This window comes from Lepisosteus platostomus, chromosome 15 (genome assembly GCF_059453375.1).
Source record: "Lepisosteus platostomus isolate fLepPlt1 chromosome 15, fLepPlt1.hap1, whole genome shotgun sequence".
Classification (NCBI taxonomy): domain Eukaryota; kingdom Metazoa; phylum Chordata; class Actinopteri; order Semionotiformes; family Lepisosteidae; genus Lepisosteus; species Lepisosteus platostomus.
The window spans coordinates 20,496,226-20,518,169 of record NC_142625.1 but is presented as its reverse complement, the minus strand read 5'-3'; the positions used below and the strand labels follow the sequence as shown (position 1 = coordinate 20,518,169).

Sequence of the window (21,944 nt, the reverse complement as noted above, 5' to 3'; positions counted from 1 at the left end):
GGTGAAAATAATTGACCGGACTAGGGGTAGGCTAACTGGGCAAAGACAGGCTTTTACAGGCTCCCTCTTTCTCCCTTAGGAAAAAAATGCAAATCTTTTTTTTTTTTTTTTTAACAGTTGAACTCTTAATCAAGCACTGATAATGTGTGCATTGTAATTAAACATACCTACAAAATATGCACACAAATAATTCACACAAAAAGTAAATTATACAGGCCGATTTTCTGTTAGGTGGTTTCAAATATTAACTTTATTTGTACTTTATTTGTAAATTACTTTTTTTGCTTGTATATGATATCACATCACCAGATAAAATATATAGAATGTATATTACTATTCAGAAGAGTAGACTGTTCAACTAAACAAAGTGTCCAGTGCTCTCAAACAGAAGTAACTTACAGATTCTCGGGCTGTTTTTCCTTGTAGCCATTTCAGAGTACGAGCAAGATTAATGGGTACAGTATGTAAAATCAGGTGCCTGTGTGATTTGATTCCTTCCTGCAGGTTTGCAGTCAGTGGAGATATATGAGCCCAGAGTTTACACTGCTGTGTTACAGTTGACCTGTGATTTTACTGTGATGGGTATTTGACTCCTTTACTCTTCCTAACACTATTGCATTGTTGAAAATGAGCTGCTCAGTCAGATGGTATGAATGTTCTTTCCCGAGATTATTGTTCAGATCTGCCAAAAAAAATGTGACAACAATGAACATCTTACTGGAAGATAGATCAACAAAATTTAACTGTCAGGTCTTTAAAACAACATTTTTCTGTTTGGGCGAGAATGATAGTTTAAGGATGCAAACGACAGCTTGTTTGGGTGACATTCAATTTGACGGGGACTTTAACACTTTGCAGTGATCCATGTGACAAGGCTCTGTCATTGCGCTTAGCTTTTTTTGGTATAGCTTGCGAATTCCAAAAGCGCACTTGAAGCCTTGATCGAAAAAGCTGCGGAAACAGCTCTGATTTAAGTATTATAAGTACCCTGTAGTGACTCCTTTAAAACTGCTGCATTCATACTTGAAAAACTGGCATACTGTATTAATTAATGACCTGAGAGGTGATTTCCAGTCTGACTAATCACAGGGATTCATGTGCACTGAAACCCCCTACCTCTTTGCCTATTCGGCTGCTCACACTCAAATCATGGTTCTAAAAATACTGTGAGCTGGAAGTTTAATTTGTCACCCTGTCTCCTGACACCACGAAGAAATCCCAAATTAAACATAAAGGATTTTTTAAACCTAGTGTATATTTTATTTAAACCCTTGATGCTGTGGTGAAATCTTATTTTAGGTGTTCTCTTCAAATATGAATTGAAGTAATTTTCAAAAGGCCTGTAAAATTCTCCCTGGAGAAACTAGCATTGGTTATGATCAGCGAAGCGCAATACTGAAGCACAGTTGCTCAACAGGGACTCTTTGATGTGTAACTATAAAGACCATAAGACTTCAATAGCCTTATCTGCCTCTCCAATCAGAATGGATGACTGAGAAAGGACTAGGCTGGATTAACTCTTTTCTTGATCTGTGATAGCATCAGGTATAAAAAAGATGTTTTTGTTTAAATACACAGATCAGTACACGTTATTATTATTATTATTATTATTATTATTATTATTATTATTATTATTATTATTATTATTATTATTATTGTTGTTGTTGTTGTTATTATTTTTATTATTATTAAATAAATGTTGAACGTATACTTGAGGACCATTGTATTAAGTAATTAAATATAAGAAAGCTAACTTTCTTAGGTCTATAGGCCTAAAATTGATGGATTTAATTGTAATATGAATCTGTACCATAGCCTATCCTGGGGTATATGAACTAGAAGTTTGTGAAATTCAATGTACAAAGTACATGTACTCAACTACAGTACTTTGTTGAAAGTCACACCTAGAATGAGCACATTCAGTCAGGTCCTTGTTAGTATGTACACTACATCCTGACCTGAATGAATAAATGGATTTTTACGCTTGCTTAACCAAGTATCAATTAGTTTCAAGTCTTTAATGCTCTCATGAGTCTGGTGGCTGATTTAAAATGGTACGCATTAGAGGTTTCTCAAGCTGCAGCAGATGAAATCCAGAGATAGTTTATCACCATTTTTTTAAAAGTGTGATGCTTTTGAAGAATGGCCTTCATCATTCTGGATCATATACCCTTTCTTCTAACAAAAAAAAAAAGAAACTAGGACAGTTCTCTTGAGCCTGGAGGATGAGAAACAAAAATGTTTTTTTCATCTCCATGTCCATCTTCAAATTCTGTCGATCCAAAATCTAAAGCTGGGTGTTCCCCTGTAACATTGTAGACACCACTCCAACACTAAAGTATGTATCATCTAGAAAAAAAATTAAAAAGCATCTTGCAGCAGTTACAAGCTTTAGTAAAATCTGTTTTCCTTTAGGTCCATAACAAAACCCATCTTTGTTATGCCTTCAGAAGCTGTAGCGGTGATCTTATATAATGGCATAGTTTCTATCCTTTCAGCACTCACTCCCACATATACTTGTCTGTCATTTCTCTCTTCGTATCTTTCCCTTAAAGCAACTCATTAGGGTGAAGCACAGCCATCTCCTTCCATTAGCACCTTACTAGTTACCCATATTTTTATTGTGAGCTTATTGTTACATGCAGGAGTGAGACGAAGGATACTGGGCTAATGCATTATTAATGGATAATAAATGATTGGTAGGCTCTAAATGTCTCATTTATATGAAGCCTTTCTCTTAAGTTGTTGCTGTAGGGGTGCACCTGCCAAGCTCAGCCAGGATAGCAAACGTGTGTCAGAGCAGACCTCGCTTTTGCTGACAAATGTGAAGTTAAATAACATTTCATTTCAATAATAATTCTCATGAGCATTCCCATTGGTATTGGGTTTTTTTTAACCGGTAGTATCAAGTGTCTTTCACAGGACAGTACACACAGAGTAAAAAAGACATTTCTTATTGATAGATTGTTTAAATACAGTACTCATTATTATTGCTATTAGTAGCAGAAGTATTGTTATTAATACACAGGCATTTGAAAAAATATTTTTGTGGAACACCTTGAGACACCATCGCTGTGGTTTAATCAGAATCGCACCCCAGACCTGAATGAAATCAGGAATCAGGAAATCAGGAATGAAATCGATGTGGAGACTATACCTTCACCCAGGGCTGCTGCTCACCATCGTGCTCTCTGAGGCTAGAAAGGCTCTTGGATGATGGAGAGAAGTAAAACACATCCTTGGCCAAAAGATCTTAAAGGGGTTTATTAATGTAAACATCAGATGTGAAATGCGAGGCTGAGATTTTAAATAGCTTGAACGCAAATTAGCCATCCGTGGTGATTCTGCAAGACGTTGCTGGGCAACTGCTAGGTGATAGGACAGCAGAGCAGATGCTTTTTGTTTCAGGTGTTCTCCAGCCCCTCTCCAGGTGCATTCCTGATAGACCGGCTGCTTGACTTAAATATTACCGAAACATAAAGAGATACTGTGATTGCACTGTCAGTCGTCAATAAAAATGTAAAATTATCAATTAAGTTTAAAAAAATCGAATGCAACTTTTTTTTCAAAAATTTTTTTTTTCAAAACAATAAGGAATGGAAGAGATTTTCTTAAGGCTGAATGATTTGCGTGACAACTGCAAATCAAACCGTGTGTTTTTTTTTACCTTGCTAATTCTGATTGTTTTATAGCGCATCAAATAACTAGTTATATAAAAGACTGAATTCATATTTACACGGCAATTGGGACTAAAGAATAAAAGACACCAACAGAGAGTTGGGAATCCACAGACTTAATGGACTGTTCTCAGGTTTTCTGACAAAAAACGTTGCTCAAATTAGTAAAGAGTTTTCAATGAAGCATCAATTAATGTCCATAAAAACAAGGGCGATAAGATGTAGAAATATTCTTAAGAGATACTGATATAACAATAAAATAATATATCATAAAAACATGATTTGTAAACTCTTATTAGCAATTTATGTTCAATATGTTTTTCTTAATTTTGGTTCAATGTATACGCTATTTCTAAAGCCCACTATCAAATGGAAAAGCAACTCTTGGTGTTGATTTACTAAACGTATTGTTGTTTGCTGTATTCCAGGACACCTAAGAGCAAGGAAGAGCAATTTCTGCCTTGAAAGTGAGAGTTAGTCTGGAGAGATGGCACTGCTCGGGCTCTCCATCGGGCTTCTCATCGTGCTAGGCTCTCTGTCTCTGGGCGATGGCTCCATATTCCTGTCCAACCAACGCCTGAAGGGCCGTTTCCAACGAGACCGGCGCAACATCCGTCCGAACATCATCCTCATTTTCACAGATGACCAGGACGTCGAACTGGGTGAGTCCAGAAGAGCTGCCAGACCCCCCAAAAAATGCTTGATAAAGTGACCATCATTGTAACCCGCAGAAGGGACTTTGCTGGTACTGTAGGATTGTAAATTGCCTTAAACTAAATAATTTCCTGTCAAGGGCGGGATAGTGGCACAGTGGTTAGCATTGCAGCCTCACAGCTCTGAGACCCTGCGCCCAATTCCTGGGGTGCTGTCTGCGCAGAGTTTGTATGTTCACCCCATATTCACCAAAGAATTCCTTTGGTTATGTCAGTTTCCTCCCACAGTCCAAAAACATACTGGTAGATTAATTGCCTTCTGGGAAAGTTGGCCCTAGTGTGTGTGTATGCATGCTGAGTCTGTGTGTGCCTTGCGATATCTGGTATCCCCTCCAGAGTGAAGCCCGCCTTGTGCCTGTTGCTTGCTGGGATATGGTTCAGCTACCCTGCAACCCTGAATTGGAAGAAGCAGTTAGAGAATGGATGAGTAGAGTTTCCTGTAAAGATTTGTTGTAAATCACAAGCAAAAAACAATGTATATTTGTAGTGTGTTGTGCCGAGCCTATTTGTTTATTCGTACTTTTGTTATGCTTCAAATAACTTCGAAAATAGACATACTATTGTGTTTTTCCATTTAGAACTATTGGGGAATTTCTTTTCCTTGAAAGTCAGTAACTGTAGCCGTGATGATATCTCTATGACAAGGTTCAGCAGCTCTAATCAGAAGGTGAAGGACTTTGGCTAACTGCAGAGCTGCAAGGGGACAAAACAATCTGCCAATGAAACATTTATAGTCTATTCTCTGTCAAAGTGGATTAGGAGAAAGGAGAGCAAAATCCCCATTCATGATTCTGGCCATACTAATGGTGTTAAAGACTTGCTTTACTGTGCAATGTGAACCTTGGACTATCTGGTTATCTAAGACATAAGCTGGGCTTTTAGTAAAATCTATATTTTATAATATATATAAAATATAATATATAATATATATTATATATGTAATATAATATATTCTATAATTAGATGTTTTACTCTTTTTGTTATTCTACTCTGCTAAATGAAAGATACATAAATGCACAATGCATCTTTTTACAATTCTGTTATTATTTTATACTGTAACTAACAGATAATGGCATCAAGTTAATAATAATACAGCTCTATTAATATTCTGTAGCATGTCAAACAACTGTATAATGAAATAAATACACCATATTTATTTTAATAAGTGTGTAATTGTTTCCATGTGCGTTTTTTGTTAACTCTTCAGCAATTTCTGAGCCTTAAGTAAATCTATAAAATGATTATTTACAGCTACAGTACAGAGATCATATAGATAGCAAATCTCTACAGGCATTAGTTGCAGCAAATGATTTCAAGCTGTTAAGAGACAATTACAGTCACAGAGGAAATGGAATCTTTAATTTAAACCTCCATTTAAAGTAGCAGTTAATAATGACATGCTTATGACATGTGAAATAGGGTTGTGCTTCCCTGAAAAGGAGTTTGCTTTTTGTGGTTGCTGACAGTTTTTAGAAATTACCTTGCCCCAGAAAAACGTACATTAACTTAAACATATAAAATTGCTGCTGTTAATATACATATATTGAATCAGACAAAGAATATTGCAGCTGTTCTTACACATTTTTCTCTATATAAAACTGGCATGGATAGCCACTTAAAAAAACAGCTACAGTTACTGAGAAAATTTAAAATGGCGTTGGACAGTATTCAACTCATTAGCAGGCACAACCTTCTCTGACACAGAATCTGGCGTGTCTCTGTGTCTTTAAAATATTCATGTATCACACATCAGAACATGCTTCTCCACCACCAAAACCACCAAAATGTATTTCCCAAAACCATCATCAGCCTTTCTCAGGTATTCAGATTCCACCTGTGCTCCAAGCATGTTCTGTTAAAACCACACATCAGCGCTTAAGCTTGAAATTTTACATGTGTGTGCCTGTATTGTAGAGCACTGATTGTGCTGAAGTGTTGGACCATTATCATACTTGACAGATGGATTTTGTCCTTCAACAATCACCACTGAATAAACCCTTGAAGGCTATGAATTAATAGCCAAGCATCTGTTTTCCTTAACCACCAGACAGCGGAAGGGCGTCACAGAAATAGCTGGGAATTGGCAGCACATTTAGGGTGAAATTATGCAATTGTGAGCCGTTTTTGTTGTTTTGTTTTCCTGATTCCAAATCTGGGCTGACCTTTTTTGAGACAGCATTGTGCCCTGTAATTGTAATCACATATTCAATCTGATTTTGTTGAGCTTTATCTCTGTTTTGTTTAGGAAGGATTTTGTAATACATGAGCTGATTTTATACTCACAGTAAAGCTAATGTATAAATATCCTTGAAAATATTTTTACTAGCTACATAATAGTTGCATAGACACTTACAGTTATTTTTACTGTGAACTGGCATTCCAATGCTGGAGTTTTACAATTATCACTTATGTGCTCCCATCTGTAGAAAATACCAAAGCAAGAGCAGTAAGATAGGTAGTGAGGTACAGTATTAACAGAATAATACCATATTCAAAAATATTTGTAAAAAGCAATGTATATAACATAAAATCTCAACACAAAATGTCTTTTAAAGTGCTTTGTTTGGAAGAATTTGGTCTGTCAGGACTGGTCCTTGATTTCAAAATATGTATATGATCCTGCACTTTTCTCACCATGTCTGTGAGTTCAGACAATTATCATATAGTATGAGATAAAATCTGCAATATATTCAACATGCCTTGTTTACACCCACACAAATTCTGATTACTGGAGATTGAATTTCAAATGGACATATGTGTAAAAAAACATATTTTTGGCGTTTAATTGGCTTGAGCATGCTGTGAACATCTATTTTAAAAGTAAGCACACTTTTGACCTTTGTCATGATTTCAACACATGCACTGCAGGGAAACTGGAAAAGGTCAAGTGTAGCACGCTATCTGCAGCAGTAAATTTCAGAATGCCTTCCTCCCTCTTGTTATTAAGTTTGTCTTTGTTCTGTGAAACTGTATGGGATGGCATATTAAACAGCACTGTCCCCAGCAGGCTGGAGGCGTTTTCACTGATGAAATGGAAAAAAACAGTTTCCTGAGTTTTCAGGCACTGAAAGATTGAGAATAACCTGGGTTAAAAAATCCAATATCAAGACACAAAATGACAGTAATCTGGAGGTAGAAAAGGTATGAGCTACAGACAGAAGAGAATGTTACTGTATATTTTGTAATGCATTAAACAGACCATAATGATTTTCATGATATAATTATTTATATCATTTTTAATTGTCTTAAAATGGTGCATTAATCCAATGGAGGTCTGAAAATGTTGTTTTCACAGGTTTTACTTTGCATATTGCTTTCTCCATAACATGTTGGATGGTTGATAGTTCCAGCAACTTGTCCTCAACTAAGTGGAAAGCTTTTGGTGAAATTTGGTGTATTTCGTGAAATGCATGTTTAGATTGGTACAATATGCATGTTCATACCTTTTTATAGATCTTTGCAAAATGAGCTTTTAGGAAGCTTACAAGACTGTATTGCTGGACTACATTCATTTGCATCCTACAGAAACTCATCTTCTTTTTATAAAATACCAGATCACTAACCACTTGACCTGGTGTGCCCTATTTTATTATTCTCCCTGTCTGTGTGTCTGTGTGTCTCATGGAGAGCAAGTTATGCGAAAAGACAAATTCCTAATACAAGAAATTGTATATGGCCAATAAAGCGATCTTATCTATCCATCTTATCTTTATGGATCTCCATTTCGGTTAATATTAGCAATGTGGAATCTTAACGTCTGTTCCAGTCTAAAGTTTCAAGTTGCGTTTTTAAGTGTACTTTGGTACAGCTGGTCTTCAGTACAAGAGTGACCTGTGCCATCTGCCCTTAATTTGGCGCAGCCCTTTGCTTTGGAAAAATAGAGTGATATTAAATGTGTGAAATGTATTGTGCTTGATCTTTTTTCCCTCACCAGTCCTTAACCACTCAATCTAAGGATGTTCTTTTCTCAAAAGTGTGTCTCTGTGTCTCCAGGCTCCATGCAGGCCATGAACAAGACGCGGCGGATCATGGAACAAGGCGGCATTCACTTCTCCAACGCCTTCGTCACCACGCCCATGTGCTGCCCGTCACGGTCCTCCATGCTGACGGGGAAGTACGTCCACAACCACAACACCTATACCAACAACGAGAACTGCTCCTCGCCGTCCTGGCAGGCCCAGCATGAGCCCCACACCTTCGCCGTATACCTCAACAACACCGGCTACCGCACAGGTGCGCCCTGATAGCTGCGCCACACCCGCGGAGAACGTGTAAAGCCCATAAGAGGCAAAGCTTCTTATTTGATTTTAGTGGAGTAAAATCTCAACGATGACCGAATTTTGAGATCGCTGTCATGATTTCGGTGGTAGAGAAAACGTGAAGGGCCCAATGTTTGAGATAAGAAAGAGAAAAAGTCACAGTGACCTGTTGCTTGACTAGCCAGAGCAAAAAGAGGTGTTTAAGGGCGTTGGTGCTGTCTTGTGTGTTATGTTGGCCAAAATAAATCAAATGTCTGTACGGTCTGAATATGAAGTTTTTTGTACACCTGATGTTAATGATAATTCTGACAATTAGTTAATGTCAGGCCTTCTGTCTTAGATACTGTAACTCTGGTTTCTGTTAGTTGTTTAGCACTGAGGATAGTCACCTTCTGTTTGAAACATCCCTCCTTTCACTTTTCTGCTCCACATCTTTTAAGTCCTGCAGTCGGTAATTTATTTCTTAAATAAGCAGTGCTCACGTCTTAGGATTTTGATTCCCAAATGACCTTAACTGTGATTATTGAGCGTTAATAGATGTGCACACGATGTTATTGGGTGTTGTTGGTAGAGCGCATTTGAAACTTTGAACGGTGTGAAATTGACTCCTGTGCTGCACCCCAGAGGTGGGAGAGCTTCAGTGTACAGTCGCTGGCTCAGCACAGTCCTTATTGTGCCGGGCTTTTGAATCCTGTAATATCCTGTGTTCTGTGTTCACAGTCAGTGGTTCCGCAGCAGAGATAGATATGGAAGCAAAGAGAAATGTATTTATACTATCTGAGGTTATCCCTGTATTTTAATGGAACAGCAAGTGATAAATGCTTTTTTTGAGCATTTCCAAAAGGCTGTTTTTCTCTTGTTTAACTTTCTGGAACTGTCAGAATCTGCTTTAATTCATTATTCCCCAAAAGGTTTGTTCCTCAGAAGTGTTCAGTGGAGTATTCGATACTGCACTGAAGTAATTCCCTTAAGAAAAAAAAATATTTTTTTATTCAGAAGGTTAACTGTTTTCATTTTGTAAATAATATTCTACAGTATATCACAATTAAATCCCAAACCCGAGAGTTTATTGAAACATTATTTCACTCTTCTTTTACTAATTTTATATGCATTTACTCAAACTAGTAATACTTCCAGATCGGTGCTTTTGCGTTCAGTTGACTTGGCCTTTGGAGAAAGTAGATGGTTAGAAATGTCAAGTAAAGTTGCCAACTTTACACAATGTTTTCAGTTTTTCATTTCAGTCAAATGCCTTCAAGTCATAAAAATAAGTATTTTGCCTTATAATAAATGTATGCTTGCCCATAACTTTTCCCCTGAAATGACAAAGAACAAGGAATTGCATGAAATAAATGTAAAAGCAAAATATTGCATTTCTAAATAACAATAACAGAATTGTTAAGCTTAAACAGTGCACTGAAGTTAAATTGCTTGCTTAAGCAATTAGTGGGACAGTCTTTTGAAAAGTAGTTGTACATAATGTATGTAAAAAGGTAATGCCAAGAATTGGATTTTGTGCTGTAAGTTATATAATGTACCAAAGAGACAGAGAGAAAAAGTACCCTACTGTAAGAATTGCATAAACAGTATCTAAATGTAACACTTTTAAGAGAATATCTGCACAAAATGCAAGCTCCCAGATCGTTTTACACCTTCTACCCTCCCCAAGCAAAAAAACAAATAGAAAGCATATTTGTCTTTGTGAACTGTTTCCAAGATATTCTGCCGGATGTCAATGAAAATGAAAAGGGCGAAGGCTATTGATTTTATGAAGGTTTTCGATCGTTTGCAGAGGCCATTTACTTTCTCATTTCTCTGTGAATTCCAGATTTTAAACACAGTCTGCAGTATTTTATAGAGTTTGCTTGGTATCCAGAAGGAAAGTAAAGTGTTTCGTTGACCCTTGCGCAAAGATAATCCTGGTTGCTTTCCTGAATCAAGTGGATTTTTAATTTTATTAGCTATGGCTTTAACTTTTCATGAAAGGCATGTTAAATGGGCTGTTACAAATCACAGAAGAACAAGGAAAAAAAAATGTTTTCCTATGTTTCTTGTAAATGTTAAGAGACAAATATATAGTTGCACATTTAAAATTAATGGCTAATTAATACTTTAGAATGTTCCCCCAAAATAAATATTTTTACAAAATGCCTTCAATATTCATTTATGCTTATAAATATATAGTTGGAAGTAATTTGAGAAGTAATTTAAGTAATAATTTTGTTCATATCCATTGCTTTGACAGTCTAGTCTTCCAAGCTTGTTTTATGAGGTAAACACTTAAAGAAAATCTAATCCAGATAAATCATGTGGGACCTGATATGAATTCTTAATGATAACTGTAAGTGTAAACAGTGATAGTTCAGTATCTTAAATGTTACAGCAAAAAGCTTGTTTGGATTCATTTCTGTAAGAACTGCGGTCCTCCAGCTCTAAACCATAATCCCAAGCCATTAGCCCACACTTCCTCCATTTAAGTAATGTACAGAACAAAACAGAAAAGAGCACAGTCATTTAAAAGTAATTTAGCATGGCCTCTGCACTGACCTGTGTCTGTTGTGTGATTTGTCTGGAGCATCAGACATTACATTCTTGTTTTGAAAAAAGAATCTTGGTTTACTACTCAGTTTTTTTTTCTCCTAAAAAAGTCCTACTGAAAGCTCCTTACAGAAATTAAAAAATAATAATAAAAAAAATAATAATATACTTTTCATTATCTCATCTTCTAGAACTAAATTATTTCTCCATTAGAGTGAAAACTGTGTTGCAAAATGGCTTTGCACAAAAATCTAATGTTTATACTTACCATAGACAGTCTATTAAACAGCTGTTTAAGTTAAATTAATAATAAAACTCTACGTTTCTGTTTTGGTTTTTTGCTACGTGTTCCAACAGTTCTCTTGAGAGTGAAATGACAAGTTATCAGGCTTGTTTGAGTTTTTCTTCATTGATCACAACAAAGCGTTACATGCAGGGTAATATTCCGACATCTGTAAAGGCAATGAAGCACAAGACACATCTTGGAAACAGCTTTCTAACAACACTTGAAGCCTCTTCTGTACAAGCGAAAAAAAAATGTCATGCTTCTGTTCCTCGTTAAGTACCAGTCGCAAAATATTTTTGACTAAAATCACTCTAGTGAAACGGGCTCCACTTGTTGAGTTTCAAAACATATATTAGCGCAAAAGCTCACTCAAAATTTAGGACCTGAACACCTGAAAGCTTGTTTTTGAACTTTTAACATTTTCTGCTGGCACAAGGATGCTTGGATGTAATTTGTACTTCTGTGCTTGCGTATGCTGTGTATTCTAGTGTTTCTGCTGGAGAGGAAGTACTATTTTTTGTGGGATAAACAACATTTTGTTTCCTGTCTGTGCTCTTAGCTTTTTTTGGGAAGTACCTCAATGAGTACAATGGGTCCTACGTCCCACCGGGTTGGAAGGAGTGGGTGGGTTTGGTGAAGAACTCCCGGTTCTACAACTATACCCTCAGCAGAAATGGCGTCCGGGAAAAACATGGCTTCCAATACCCCAAGGTATCATGGTGTCATTCTCTTTATTAAATTATTTTTTAATTGAATCCACTCCACAAATATTCTTTATTTAGCTTATTACACATTTATGCACGTACTGTATATGAAAATATATATTTGTATATCTCAAGTAAATGAGATTGGAAAAACGTTTAAGCCCTATTACTTTGTATGTTCAATACATGTAGAGGAACACTATGGTTCTCCGCTTTTATTACACGTCTGTGAATTTTAGGGTGGTTCTCTAACATTTATTTTTTTTAATTGTGGATACAGTACACTCAAATGTTCTTTATATATGGCATTCAGTGGGAACTAAGCAACATGGTGTTTTTCCCCAGCCAGTGCAACTTAATCTTTTCTGCCTGAATGACTCACAAGGTGTGGTAAAATGAGTTTGGGGCTTTGGGGGAGGGGGGGGGCTGACTCAGCTATGATGGGACATTAGTCTTATTCAGGAAAAGAAATCATAAGGTTGCAGTGGAGGCTAACTGTACCATCCTTCATGAGGAACCTGCTCACTAGAGATCTACAGCGCTAGCATTCCCAATTCAGAACATTTATAATAATGGTAAGAATCATTACTTGAAATGTTTTAATTGAAATTAATTGGAGCACAACCCAGTCCTGCAACAGCCAGGAACATGTTGGATACCATCACATCTCGCCCTTAAAATACTCCATTAGTGTGATATTCACATTTTTCAAATTAAAATTAGCAATTTCATTCACCAGCTGCTGATATTGAGTGAGGCTTGGCGTGTTAAAGCAGCACTTTGGAACCATTCAGAAAACCCTAATTCTCCAGCAGACGACAGGTGTTCCTGCAGGTCAGAGACACAGCTGTGTCAAACCCAGCCAAAACTCGGGCTTTTTAGGGTCCTTGAGTTTTTTTCTTTTTTTTGTTTCTCTCCACAAAACGTTTTGCACTCTCCATTTCAGAGCCTGGTGTTTTATTTTCACACTGAGCCAGAAGAAATCAGCAACACCTGGCACCAATTTTTACTCTTGTGCTGTTTGCCAACTGTTGCAAGACCTGGGCAGTGGAAAAAATGCCTCTGGTGGATAGAGGGGTCTCCAAAGCAAAATATTGCTTGTAAATGTTTCCAACACGGTCATGGAAAGATTGATTTCCCTACCTTAATGGAATTATTATTGGGAAGATTTGTCTCATTCAAAGATGTTGAAGAGATGTTGAACTCCATTTTGTAGTTATAAAAGTTCAGTTTCATGCTACTGAGATTATGATAACATAAAACAATCGAAAAAATAACTAGAAAGCTCAACCAAACACATGAGGGATATTAAAAGAATATTAAAAAATATATTTTTTAAATTTGTTAGTAGTTACAGTAGTATTTTACATTTTGATTTCTTTGCTTAATCTGCATTTTTCATCAATGCAGAGGGCAAATACAGATGTGGGCTTCCTTGTTTGTGCTGTTGGTGCTTTGGGAGTAATTAATCATGAAACACACCAAGAAAAGATTTTTAAGCTGACAGAATGATGTGACTAGAAATGTTTTTTTTTTTATTATTTTACTGCAGCAAATGCTAAGCACTTGGTTATTATTTTTTATGCTCTTCAGGATTACCTGACTGACCTCATCACTAACGACAGCATCAGCTACTTCCGCATGTCCAAGAAGATGTACCCCCACCGCCCTGTGCTCATGGTGCTAAGTCACGCAGCCCCCCATGGGCCAGAGGACTCTGCTCCCCAGTACTCCAATGCCTTCCCCAATGCCTCCCAGCACATGTAAGTCTGCATACACTTTCCCCTCCCAAAAACTGTTCTTTTTATTCAATGCTTTTTTAGTTAATTGGACCTTTGAGGTTGTTATTTAAAATCTGATCTTCATAATATCCTCAATAGTGTATTGGAACAGTGATCACAGATCGCTTCAAAGCGGCAGTAGATGAACAGTATATGGAGATATTTGTTTCGAAACCTTTTTTTTTTTTTTAAATGAGGCGAAATGTTTTTTTTTTTAAATGACTGCTCTTTTTCTGGAAGGAGGAAAACCTTTCCTTGGCACAACATCGCCTGACTTAAGCTCACATTGAAAGATGCCGTTGTCGGGGCGACGCGTTACTTGACATTTTCTAAACAAACCAGCAGTCCGAGTGAAGTCTGCATGATGCCCTACAAGGCTTTGAGCAAAGACCTTCATGAAGGGAAAAAGCAGCCCGTTCTGTAGTGCCTTCCACGCAGCCTCTGTACTCCTTGTGTACTCCTGTGCTCCTGACTCTCTTCAGCGAACATTTTCAACATCAGAAGTCCTTTAACCTTAGTTTGAAAATCAGAATAATCAAATTAAGGAATCTGCCCCCTTTTGCACAGGAAAGGAAAGCTAGTTGTCTACTGGATGACAACTATTTCCTTATGAGAGAAGAACCGCCCTGAGTCTTGCCCAGAGAGGTCTGCAGGATTTGTCCCTCGCAGTGACATGAGGGTTAAAAAGGGAAAGAGTGCTACAGAACTTAAACAGCACATAACGGTGGTAAACAGTGGAATTGGTGTAATTTGCACAGATGATGTAGTACTTTTAACGGCACAATGGATATAATAATTCAGCTTTTAGAACCTGAGTGCTTTAGAAAAAGAAAACATGACATCTGTTCTGAAAAAAAAAACTCTGTGCTGCCTTATTTTTACCCCAAGTTCACCCCTGTGAGAAATTCATGAACTCCTTTTGGCCGAGATGCAGCGGAGCGGCAGTTTGTGATACCGCAGAAATTGGTTCGCTGTATGGAAAGCTTTCCTGGCAAGTGGAGGAGGTAGCTTTTCTTTTTGCTAAAACTCGTTTTTTTTTCCCACAGCTGCAGACAGAATTCCTCTGTTCTTCAATAGGAGCTCTAAGTCAGGCTTTAACACTATGTTAATGCACAGTCTCACAGCCTCTCATTCCCTCCCTCTGTTCATGAGCCATTTGGCAAAGGAAGGGCAAGTCACAACTTTCATTCCCAGTGTCAGCTGACTTTTAACTGCTGCTTACTCCTAATTGCTCACCAGCTGGGATCAGTCTTGAAAGCCCCCAGGCAAAATATCTCTCACTGGGCAGCACCATTCCAAACCATGTGGACAACATTCTTATCTAATTCTGGAATGGCTCGGGTGAGACCAAGGTTCTTGCTGTGGCGTAACAGCATTTTAGCTTATCCAGAAAAATGTTAGTAACAACATTTTAACCAGTGCACAGGCTCTTGTACTAAAATCCTCTTTCAGTGCCTTGTAAAGGTCAGGCTAATTAATTTTTTAAAAAGTGTTGTTTTACTTTTCTGTGTATGTCTTCTGCATTGGAATTGATAGGCTATAAAGAATCACACTTGCATTCTGTAAGTGTAGATATTCTGCGCTGTAGTTCAGAACACTCTAAATTATTATACATTTTTCTTTACATCAGGTTTAGCGTGCTATGTTTGTACAGTGTAGTTTTAACATAATTATGAATGCTGTATATACAGTACTACCTTTAGCTCATATCAATAACCAGTTGCAGTCTAAATAAGTGTACATTTTCCTTCACAACAAGTTTAGGGTGCTTCCTTTGTACAGTATGTTTTAAATACAGTTATGAATGACATATACAGTACCTTTAGCTCAGATTAATAATGAGTTGGAGAGATTTCCATGACATTAAATTCTGTCAAGGTGTGCCAACGCACTGGATCAGATGGAGTGTTACAATAACTGAAAGTTTCTAAGAGCTTGTATCTTTTTGCTCCCTAACTCAGTATGTCCTCGCAGTAAAATTTTCCCCACACATTTTGTTTTACCACGTTTGCTACAGTCCTTCTCCATGCCCTTGTCTCCTCTCCCAGTTCTGAATAGTCATATGAAGAGAAAGGGTAAGACACAGGGCATCAGCCATACAAGAGGGAGACGTGAAGCACATAGGCATGCCGCCTACTGTACAGTATATAGCCTTCCAGCCAACAAAACAGACATATCACTTTAATACTGTATTGCTAATTTTAAGTGATCTGTGTTAACAAAATATCTATTCCATTTTCTTTCTGTGTCTACCATGAGCTCAGTATTTGTTCATTGTTTGATATTCTGTAGAACATCCTGTAAGTTGAAACCATCTTTCAGAAAGAGCTTGTACAAAAGCTTTGCAAGCAATAAACCATTGACCCTATGGGAGTTGCTTTACAGACCAGCTGTTTAATTTAAAATTAAACTTTAAGAATGTTCATGCATTGACAAAAACAAAACACTGGGCTTGGGACCGTGCAAAATTAATTTTTAGTCCTGCGATTCCTAAGGATACCACAAATAATGCTTTTAATTCCCATTTGAAAAAGTATAGCACATTTTGATTGCTTTAGTAATGCAATGTTCCCAGCTAATGGCACCACGAAAGCCGACCATTTGAGAATGAAGCAGTAAGAAAAGGCTGTCTGGGTTTTTCAGTAATTGGAAAAGACATTTAGCATTACAAATGCTTCATCTAAAGACTCTTCTGAGTTTGCTCTAATGTGTTTCTTTAGTGCTGCTGGTGTTTTCTTTTTTAATTGCTTTATGAGTGCAGTACTATGTTTATTACCTTTCTAAAGGTGTCATATATTTTCCTTTTTAGCCATCTAAAACAGGCGACAGTGATCACCTCTCTGTTCTTTGTTTAACTAGGATGAAAAGAATCATTCTTAGTTCCTCTGCCTTCCTTTGCTCTGTTTTTCGCTTTTTATCGCTCTGCCCTTCTCACCCCTGCTTTTCTCTTCCATTTCCCCCTCTCTGCTATGATTGCTCCACTACAGTATGTGTCCTCACCTTTCGGATTCTGAGAAAAAATATGATTGTCCAGGTCATGGGACAATCACAGATTTCATCGGCAATCAGTCTTTTCTCCATTTACTAAAGATCACTTACCCCATGTTTAGCAGCTGGAAGCTTGTGGAAGAATCTGTTTAGTCTGAAAGGATTATGCATCGGGTAATAAAGAGAAGACAGCAGGGAGGAGGCAAGATTTAACTGCTGGGGCCTTGGGCTCTGCCAAGAAAGCTCTCTTGAGCGCTAATGCCTACCGGTGGGGTAAAGTTTGGAGCATGTTAAAAAGGGTTTTAAAGCGGTGAAGAATAGCAATAAATACAGTTCACTGATCCTTAATCGCCTTTCGGATCTATTAAAATGGTTTAGATGCGGTGGCCTCCTGTGGCTGCTGTGGAGTACTACAATTGAAGGGGCGTCATTTATGCCTTCTGTCACCTGAGAAGAAGCCATCAGGGATTTGAGTTAATATTACAGAGAACATCCCTCCAGGGAATGAATACAAATGAATACAGGCCACAGCCAGATGTTTTTTGTGCTTGGTTGAATGTTAATGGCCTGCTTGCTTGAAATGGGAATGTAGACTTGTATTTAATGCTCTGTCTTCACCCCTTTTTCTGAGTGGTTCTCTTCATTCCATCTCTGCTTTATGTGATTTATTGATCATCTACGGTTTGATTTTGCAATAGGGCCGGACTGCTAAAAAAAAATGTTGTTTGGTTTGAAGTTTTTGCCAGCAATAATTCACTCAGACGCACCTTCTTTGACTGTGTGATCCCGCCACCTGCAGTTATGTGCGACTGGAGGGTTCATTTGGATGAGCAGGGAATACAGAAGGGGGTAAATGGATTGTGAACTAATTAATGTCATGGTTCACAGTCACTTATCATATTCATGCAGCATATGTCATGTGAATGGCTGGACCATTTTGAAATATTACCCAAGTGATTGTTACAACACTACATGACAACTATACAAACTACAGGAACCCAAAGTATTGGCTGCAGCATTGATCAGATTTCAGTTTTTAGTCCAAACTCAAGGATATTTACAGTGTATCTGAACAATAATGGCTTCTGGATAATATTCAGGTGCTGTTTTGCTGCCCATGGCTGTTTTTGTACTCACATCATGTAGAGGGATGGGACTTAATTGTATTTCATTATATTCATTCTGGCAGCAGTGAATCATATTAAAGTAAATATATCGTTGATTTACTCACAAATTGGACTCACAAACCTCAGAAGGATGGAAAGGATGGAGATAAGGTCATTTAATTTTGTGCAGTGTATCCTGAGTTTACTTTTCTGCTGTTAATAAGCTATTCACATGCAGTAATGAACTCACTGGTTTTATATAAACAGAATCATGATGTAACTATCCATTACACAAAGGCTGTGAGTCTTTCAGTGTTAGGTAGAATGGATAGAACATTGGACATGAAGTGTAAATTATGAAAAGATATATACAAGTGTTTTTTTAAAAACAAGCTTTGAATGTCAAGGTACACACATATCACTCTCAAATAGTGATATGCAAATGAAAAAAATGTTGTCCCTAAAGTTATATTTTCTGTGTTGACAGTAAATTTTATATCTAAATGGTGTGAATCAGAGTTTATTTACACATCATTGTATTCAGATCACATATTTGCTCCACATCCTATGAAATTATGATGAAGACTTTCTCCAACATATACAGTACATTATATACTGTATTTGCGGGACTTTTTTAGACATTTTTCAGGAAAAAAGTCTATTACCTTTGGGTAATTTGGGTACCAAAGGTTGTAATATAGTACCAGTACAGCGTGCCAACAAAAATGCAGGGTCAAACAGCTCTTGAATTTCCATTTGTTTCCCAGTCTCATCCAGGAGCTTTTTTTATTGTTGCTTTTAATTGTTTTTTTGTTTTGTAATTGCTGTGCCAGCACGCCAAGCTACAACTACGCCCCCAACCCCGACAAGCACTGGATCATGAGGTACACTGGCCCCATGAAGCCCATCCACATGGAGTTCACCAACATGCTCCAGAGGAAGAGGCTGCAGACGCTGCTGTCGGTGGACGATTCAGTGGAGAGGGTGAGTGCTGGTTTCCTGTGCTCCGGCTGAGCGGATTCCCTACCTGGGCTGTGCTCTTCCCCACGGTGTGCGTTTTTTTGTCATCTGCTGGCATCGAGGCAACAGAGGCTGCCAGTCGGGCTGGAAGATTCACGAAGTGTATGGCTTCACTCTGGGGAGTGAAGGTCCAATTCAATTAAGTTCTAGCTGGCAAGACATGCTTTAGAAAGATTAAACATATGCAGCAAACAGAGCAAAAAAGAGGGATTTATATTTCTTTACCATTTCCGGCATTCGTTCTATTAAAATAATCATACTACTTGCTCTCTGTTTATTGGACTTGGAATATTTTCTTCAAGAAATATTTTTTTCTGGTCTTGCATCTGTTGAAATGCACCAACAATACACTGTATAAAGCTGTCATCCCACTGTGCCTTGTTTGAAACGCAGAACTACACGCCTTACCGCTTGTTATGGGTGGTTTGGTAAAGCCAACACACGTCAGTGAGAACAAGGATGAATTGCCATTGGGTTTAATAACTCTCTTTCTTACCCGTGCTGAGTGGAGGTGAGCACAGTTTCGGGCTCCCAAGTATACAGAAGGTTATTTTGCTCCGGTTAAAGGGAGCAAATATATGCGAAGATCTGAAACTGTCTTCATGACCCAGAATTTAGCAGTACACAAAGATGAGTTGTGTGTTGTTGTACGCTGTGCCGGGTTGGTAACTCCTTTGTTTTTCCACAGGTCTACAACATGCTGGTCGAGACAGGTGAACTGGAGAACACCTACGTCATTTACACCGCTGACCACGGGTATCACATCGGACAGTTCGGGCTGGTCAAGGGCAAATCCATGCCATATGAGTTTGACATCCGGGTGCCATTTTACATACGGGGACCCAATTTGGAGGGAGCTACAATGTAAGTTCATCTTATTTCCTGTATATTTTTAGACGATTTCCTTGAGGGAAGGACACACACCTTAAAGATTCTGTAGTAATCTTTGACTGTTGTTGAAACAGGACATGCTGCTTCTAAGTTTCCTGCTTACTCTGTTTTATCCAGTCTGTTATTTGTTATTCAGCCAGTCTGACGTATTGCAAGGGCTAAACTTTTCCTGTTACACCGCTCTATGAAAGTTATCTATTTTCAACAAAGTTGAATTTGTAGGAACATTATTCATTATAGGTCCCTGTTCCTGACCACAGCCATTTTCTAAGATTGTCCTAGCCCTCTCTTTGAGAACCTCTGCACGTACAGTATGCTTATCAGGCATTTAGGCCGACATGTGGAAACAGTGCATTAGATGAAATCCTGTAAACACAGATTGTACAGCATGTCACGACCCTGTGCGATTTCCTACATTACAAGTTGGATTAGTGGAATATGTAGCAGTTCTATAGGTCTATTTTTAGTTAACCTAAGAACATCCTCATCAGCATTTCTGCTAAGTGCAATGCTTATTCATTTCTGGCAGTTGGCTACGTTTGAGCTTTTAATGATTTTTACATTAAATTTAACAGTGAAATGAATGCATAAACTCTGACTCCAGGGGCCAAAAGTGGACATCTAGTCCAGTTGATTTGGCTCTCTTTCCTTGGTGTATGACAGGGATTAACATTGAGTTAAAAGTCAGATTCCAGTCAGTATAGTATACTGCATCTTGAACCTGGCAAGCCAGATTTGGATTATTTAACACCATGTAGATAGTGGGTTCCTCAATGAGTAAATGTTTGTTGCCTTGAAGAGCAAGTTGATGTGCAAGTCGTCACTGGTGTATTTTGTCATGCAGAAACAAGGTGCTTTTTCCTGCTAAACGGGTCCCTTCTCTGTGTGAAAGTCGCCCTTCAAGCTGCAGTTGTCACGATGCTGCCTCGGTGCATTTCATTAGCGGGGAGCTGCTCCGTTTTTCCCCTGCGTAGAGAGTGCAGTCCCTAGCCAGTGGGTGTGATTGGTGTCCTGGCCATATTATCCCCTCCTTGATGAATCTGCCATATTGTCCCCAGGGTCTTGGCAAATGGCCAGAGTAATCTCTGCAAATCTTGTAAGCCTGTTTTCTTCTCCCTTTCGTCTGATTACCTCGCCATATCCCATTGATACTTCCTGTGTCAAAGGACAGTAATGGCACTGCAAGCCCCTTAGAAATGGAGAAAATTGGGCCTTGTACAAAAAGGAAAAAACTCTATTCCCACCAGTCCTGTTTAATCATGGGTTCACGTGAGGCATTCAATCTCTCTGCAGTGCATTACTACTGCACTGTTTATTTTCAGTCCATTTAAGACATACTCCTGTACGAGAAAAGCATTACACAGCCGAGTTATTAAGTAGAAAAATGATGGGCTCAGCTCTCCGCCAATGTGCAGGGTGACCCCATACTGTGACCTCACAGTGATAATGTTACATGTTGACCTTGTTGCTCTTTCCTCATTCGGCTCCTACAGGTACTTCAGTGCACTTACCCTTGAGCTTGCACAGTTCTGTGGAAGACATCCGTCAGCTGAAACACTTTGAAGTGTCAGTCCATTACAAAATGTCTCTCCATCTCCCTCTCTCTCTTTCTGCATCTCAGACCTGTGCTTCACAGCACTCAGCAGATGGAGGCTACTGTTTTTTTTAATAAAGCTTTCCTCCTGCGTTTTTTTTCTTGGTTTAAGCTCCAGCCCGACAGAGCTGCTGTGACTATATTCTCGACACAGTTCTTTGTTTCATTTGTTGTCTCAATAAAGGGTGAACTTTTACTTTCCCAGAATCCATCTAAAAAGTATTTAATAACTATTTTGATCCCCACATTTCCCCAGTAATCCACATATTGTTCTGAACATCGACCTGGCACCCACTATACTGGACATTGCTGGTCTGGACATTCCGCCTGACATGGATGGCAAGTCTATTCTCAAGCTCCTAGACACGGAAAGGCCAGTGAACAGGT

General features: G+C 38.2%; 1 protein-coding gene across 6 annotated transcripts in view; it reads left to right on the top strand.

Moving 5' to 3' along the window:
* The window catches only part of LOC148648193 (extracellular sulfatase Sulf-2-like), a 119,382-nt gene that overhangs the window by 82,946 nt on the left and 14,492 nt on the right, over positions 1–21,944 (top strand). For all 6 annotated transcript variants that reach the window (XM_088608165.1, XM_088608163.1, XM_088608167.1 and 3 more), the window contains 7 exons: positions 4,106–4,339; positions 8,384–8,623; positions 12,033–12,184; positions 13,771–13,940; positions 18,886–19,036; positions 19,761–19,936; positions 21,814–21,942. In XM_088608165.1, the coding sequence (XP_088464291.1) occupies positions 4,165–4,339; positions 8,384–8,623; positions 12,033–12,184; positions 13,771–13,940; positions 18,886–19,036; positions 19,761–19,936; positions 21,814–21,942 (1,193 nt within the window). In that variant the 5' untranslated portion in view covers positions 4,106–4,164. The remainder of the gene's footprint in view (positions 1–4,105; positions 4,340–8,383; positions 8,624–12,032; positions 12,185–13,770; positions 13,941–18,885; positions 19,037–19,760; positions 19,937–21,813; positions 21,943–21,944) is intronic.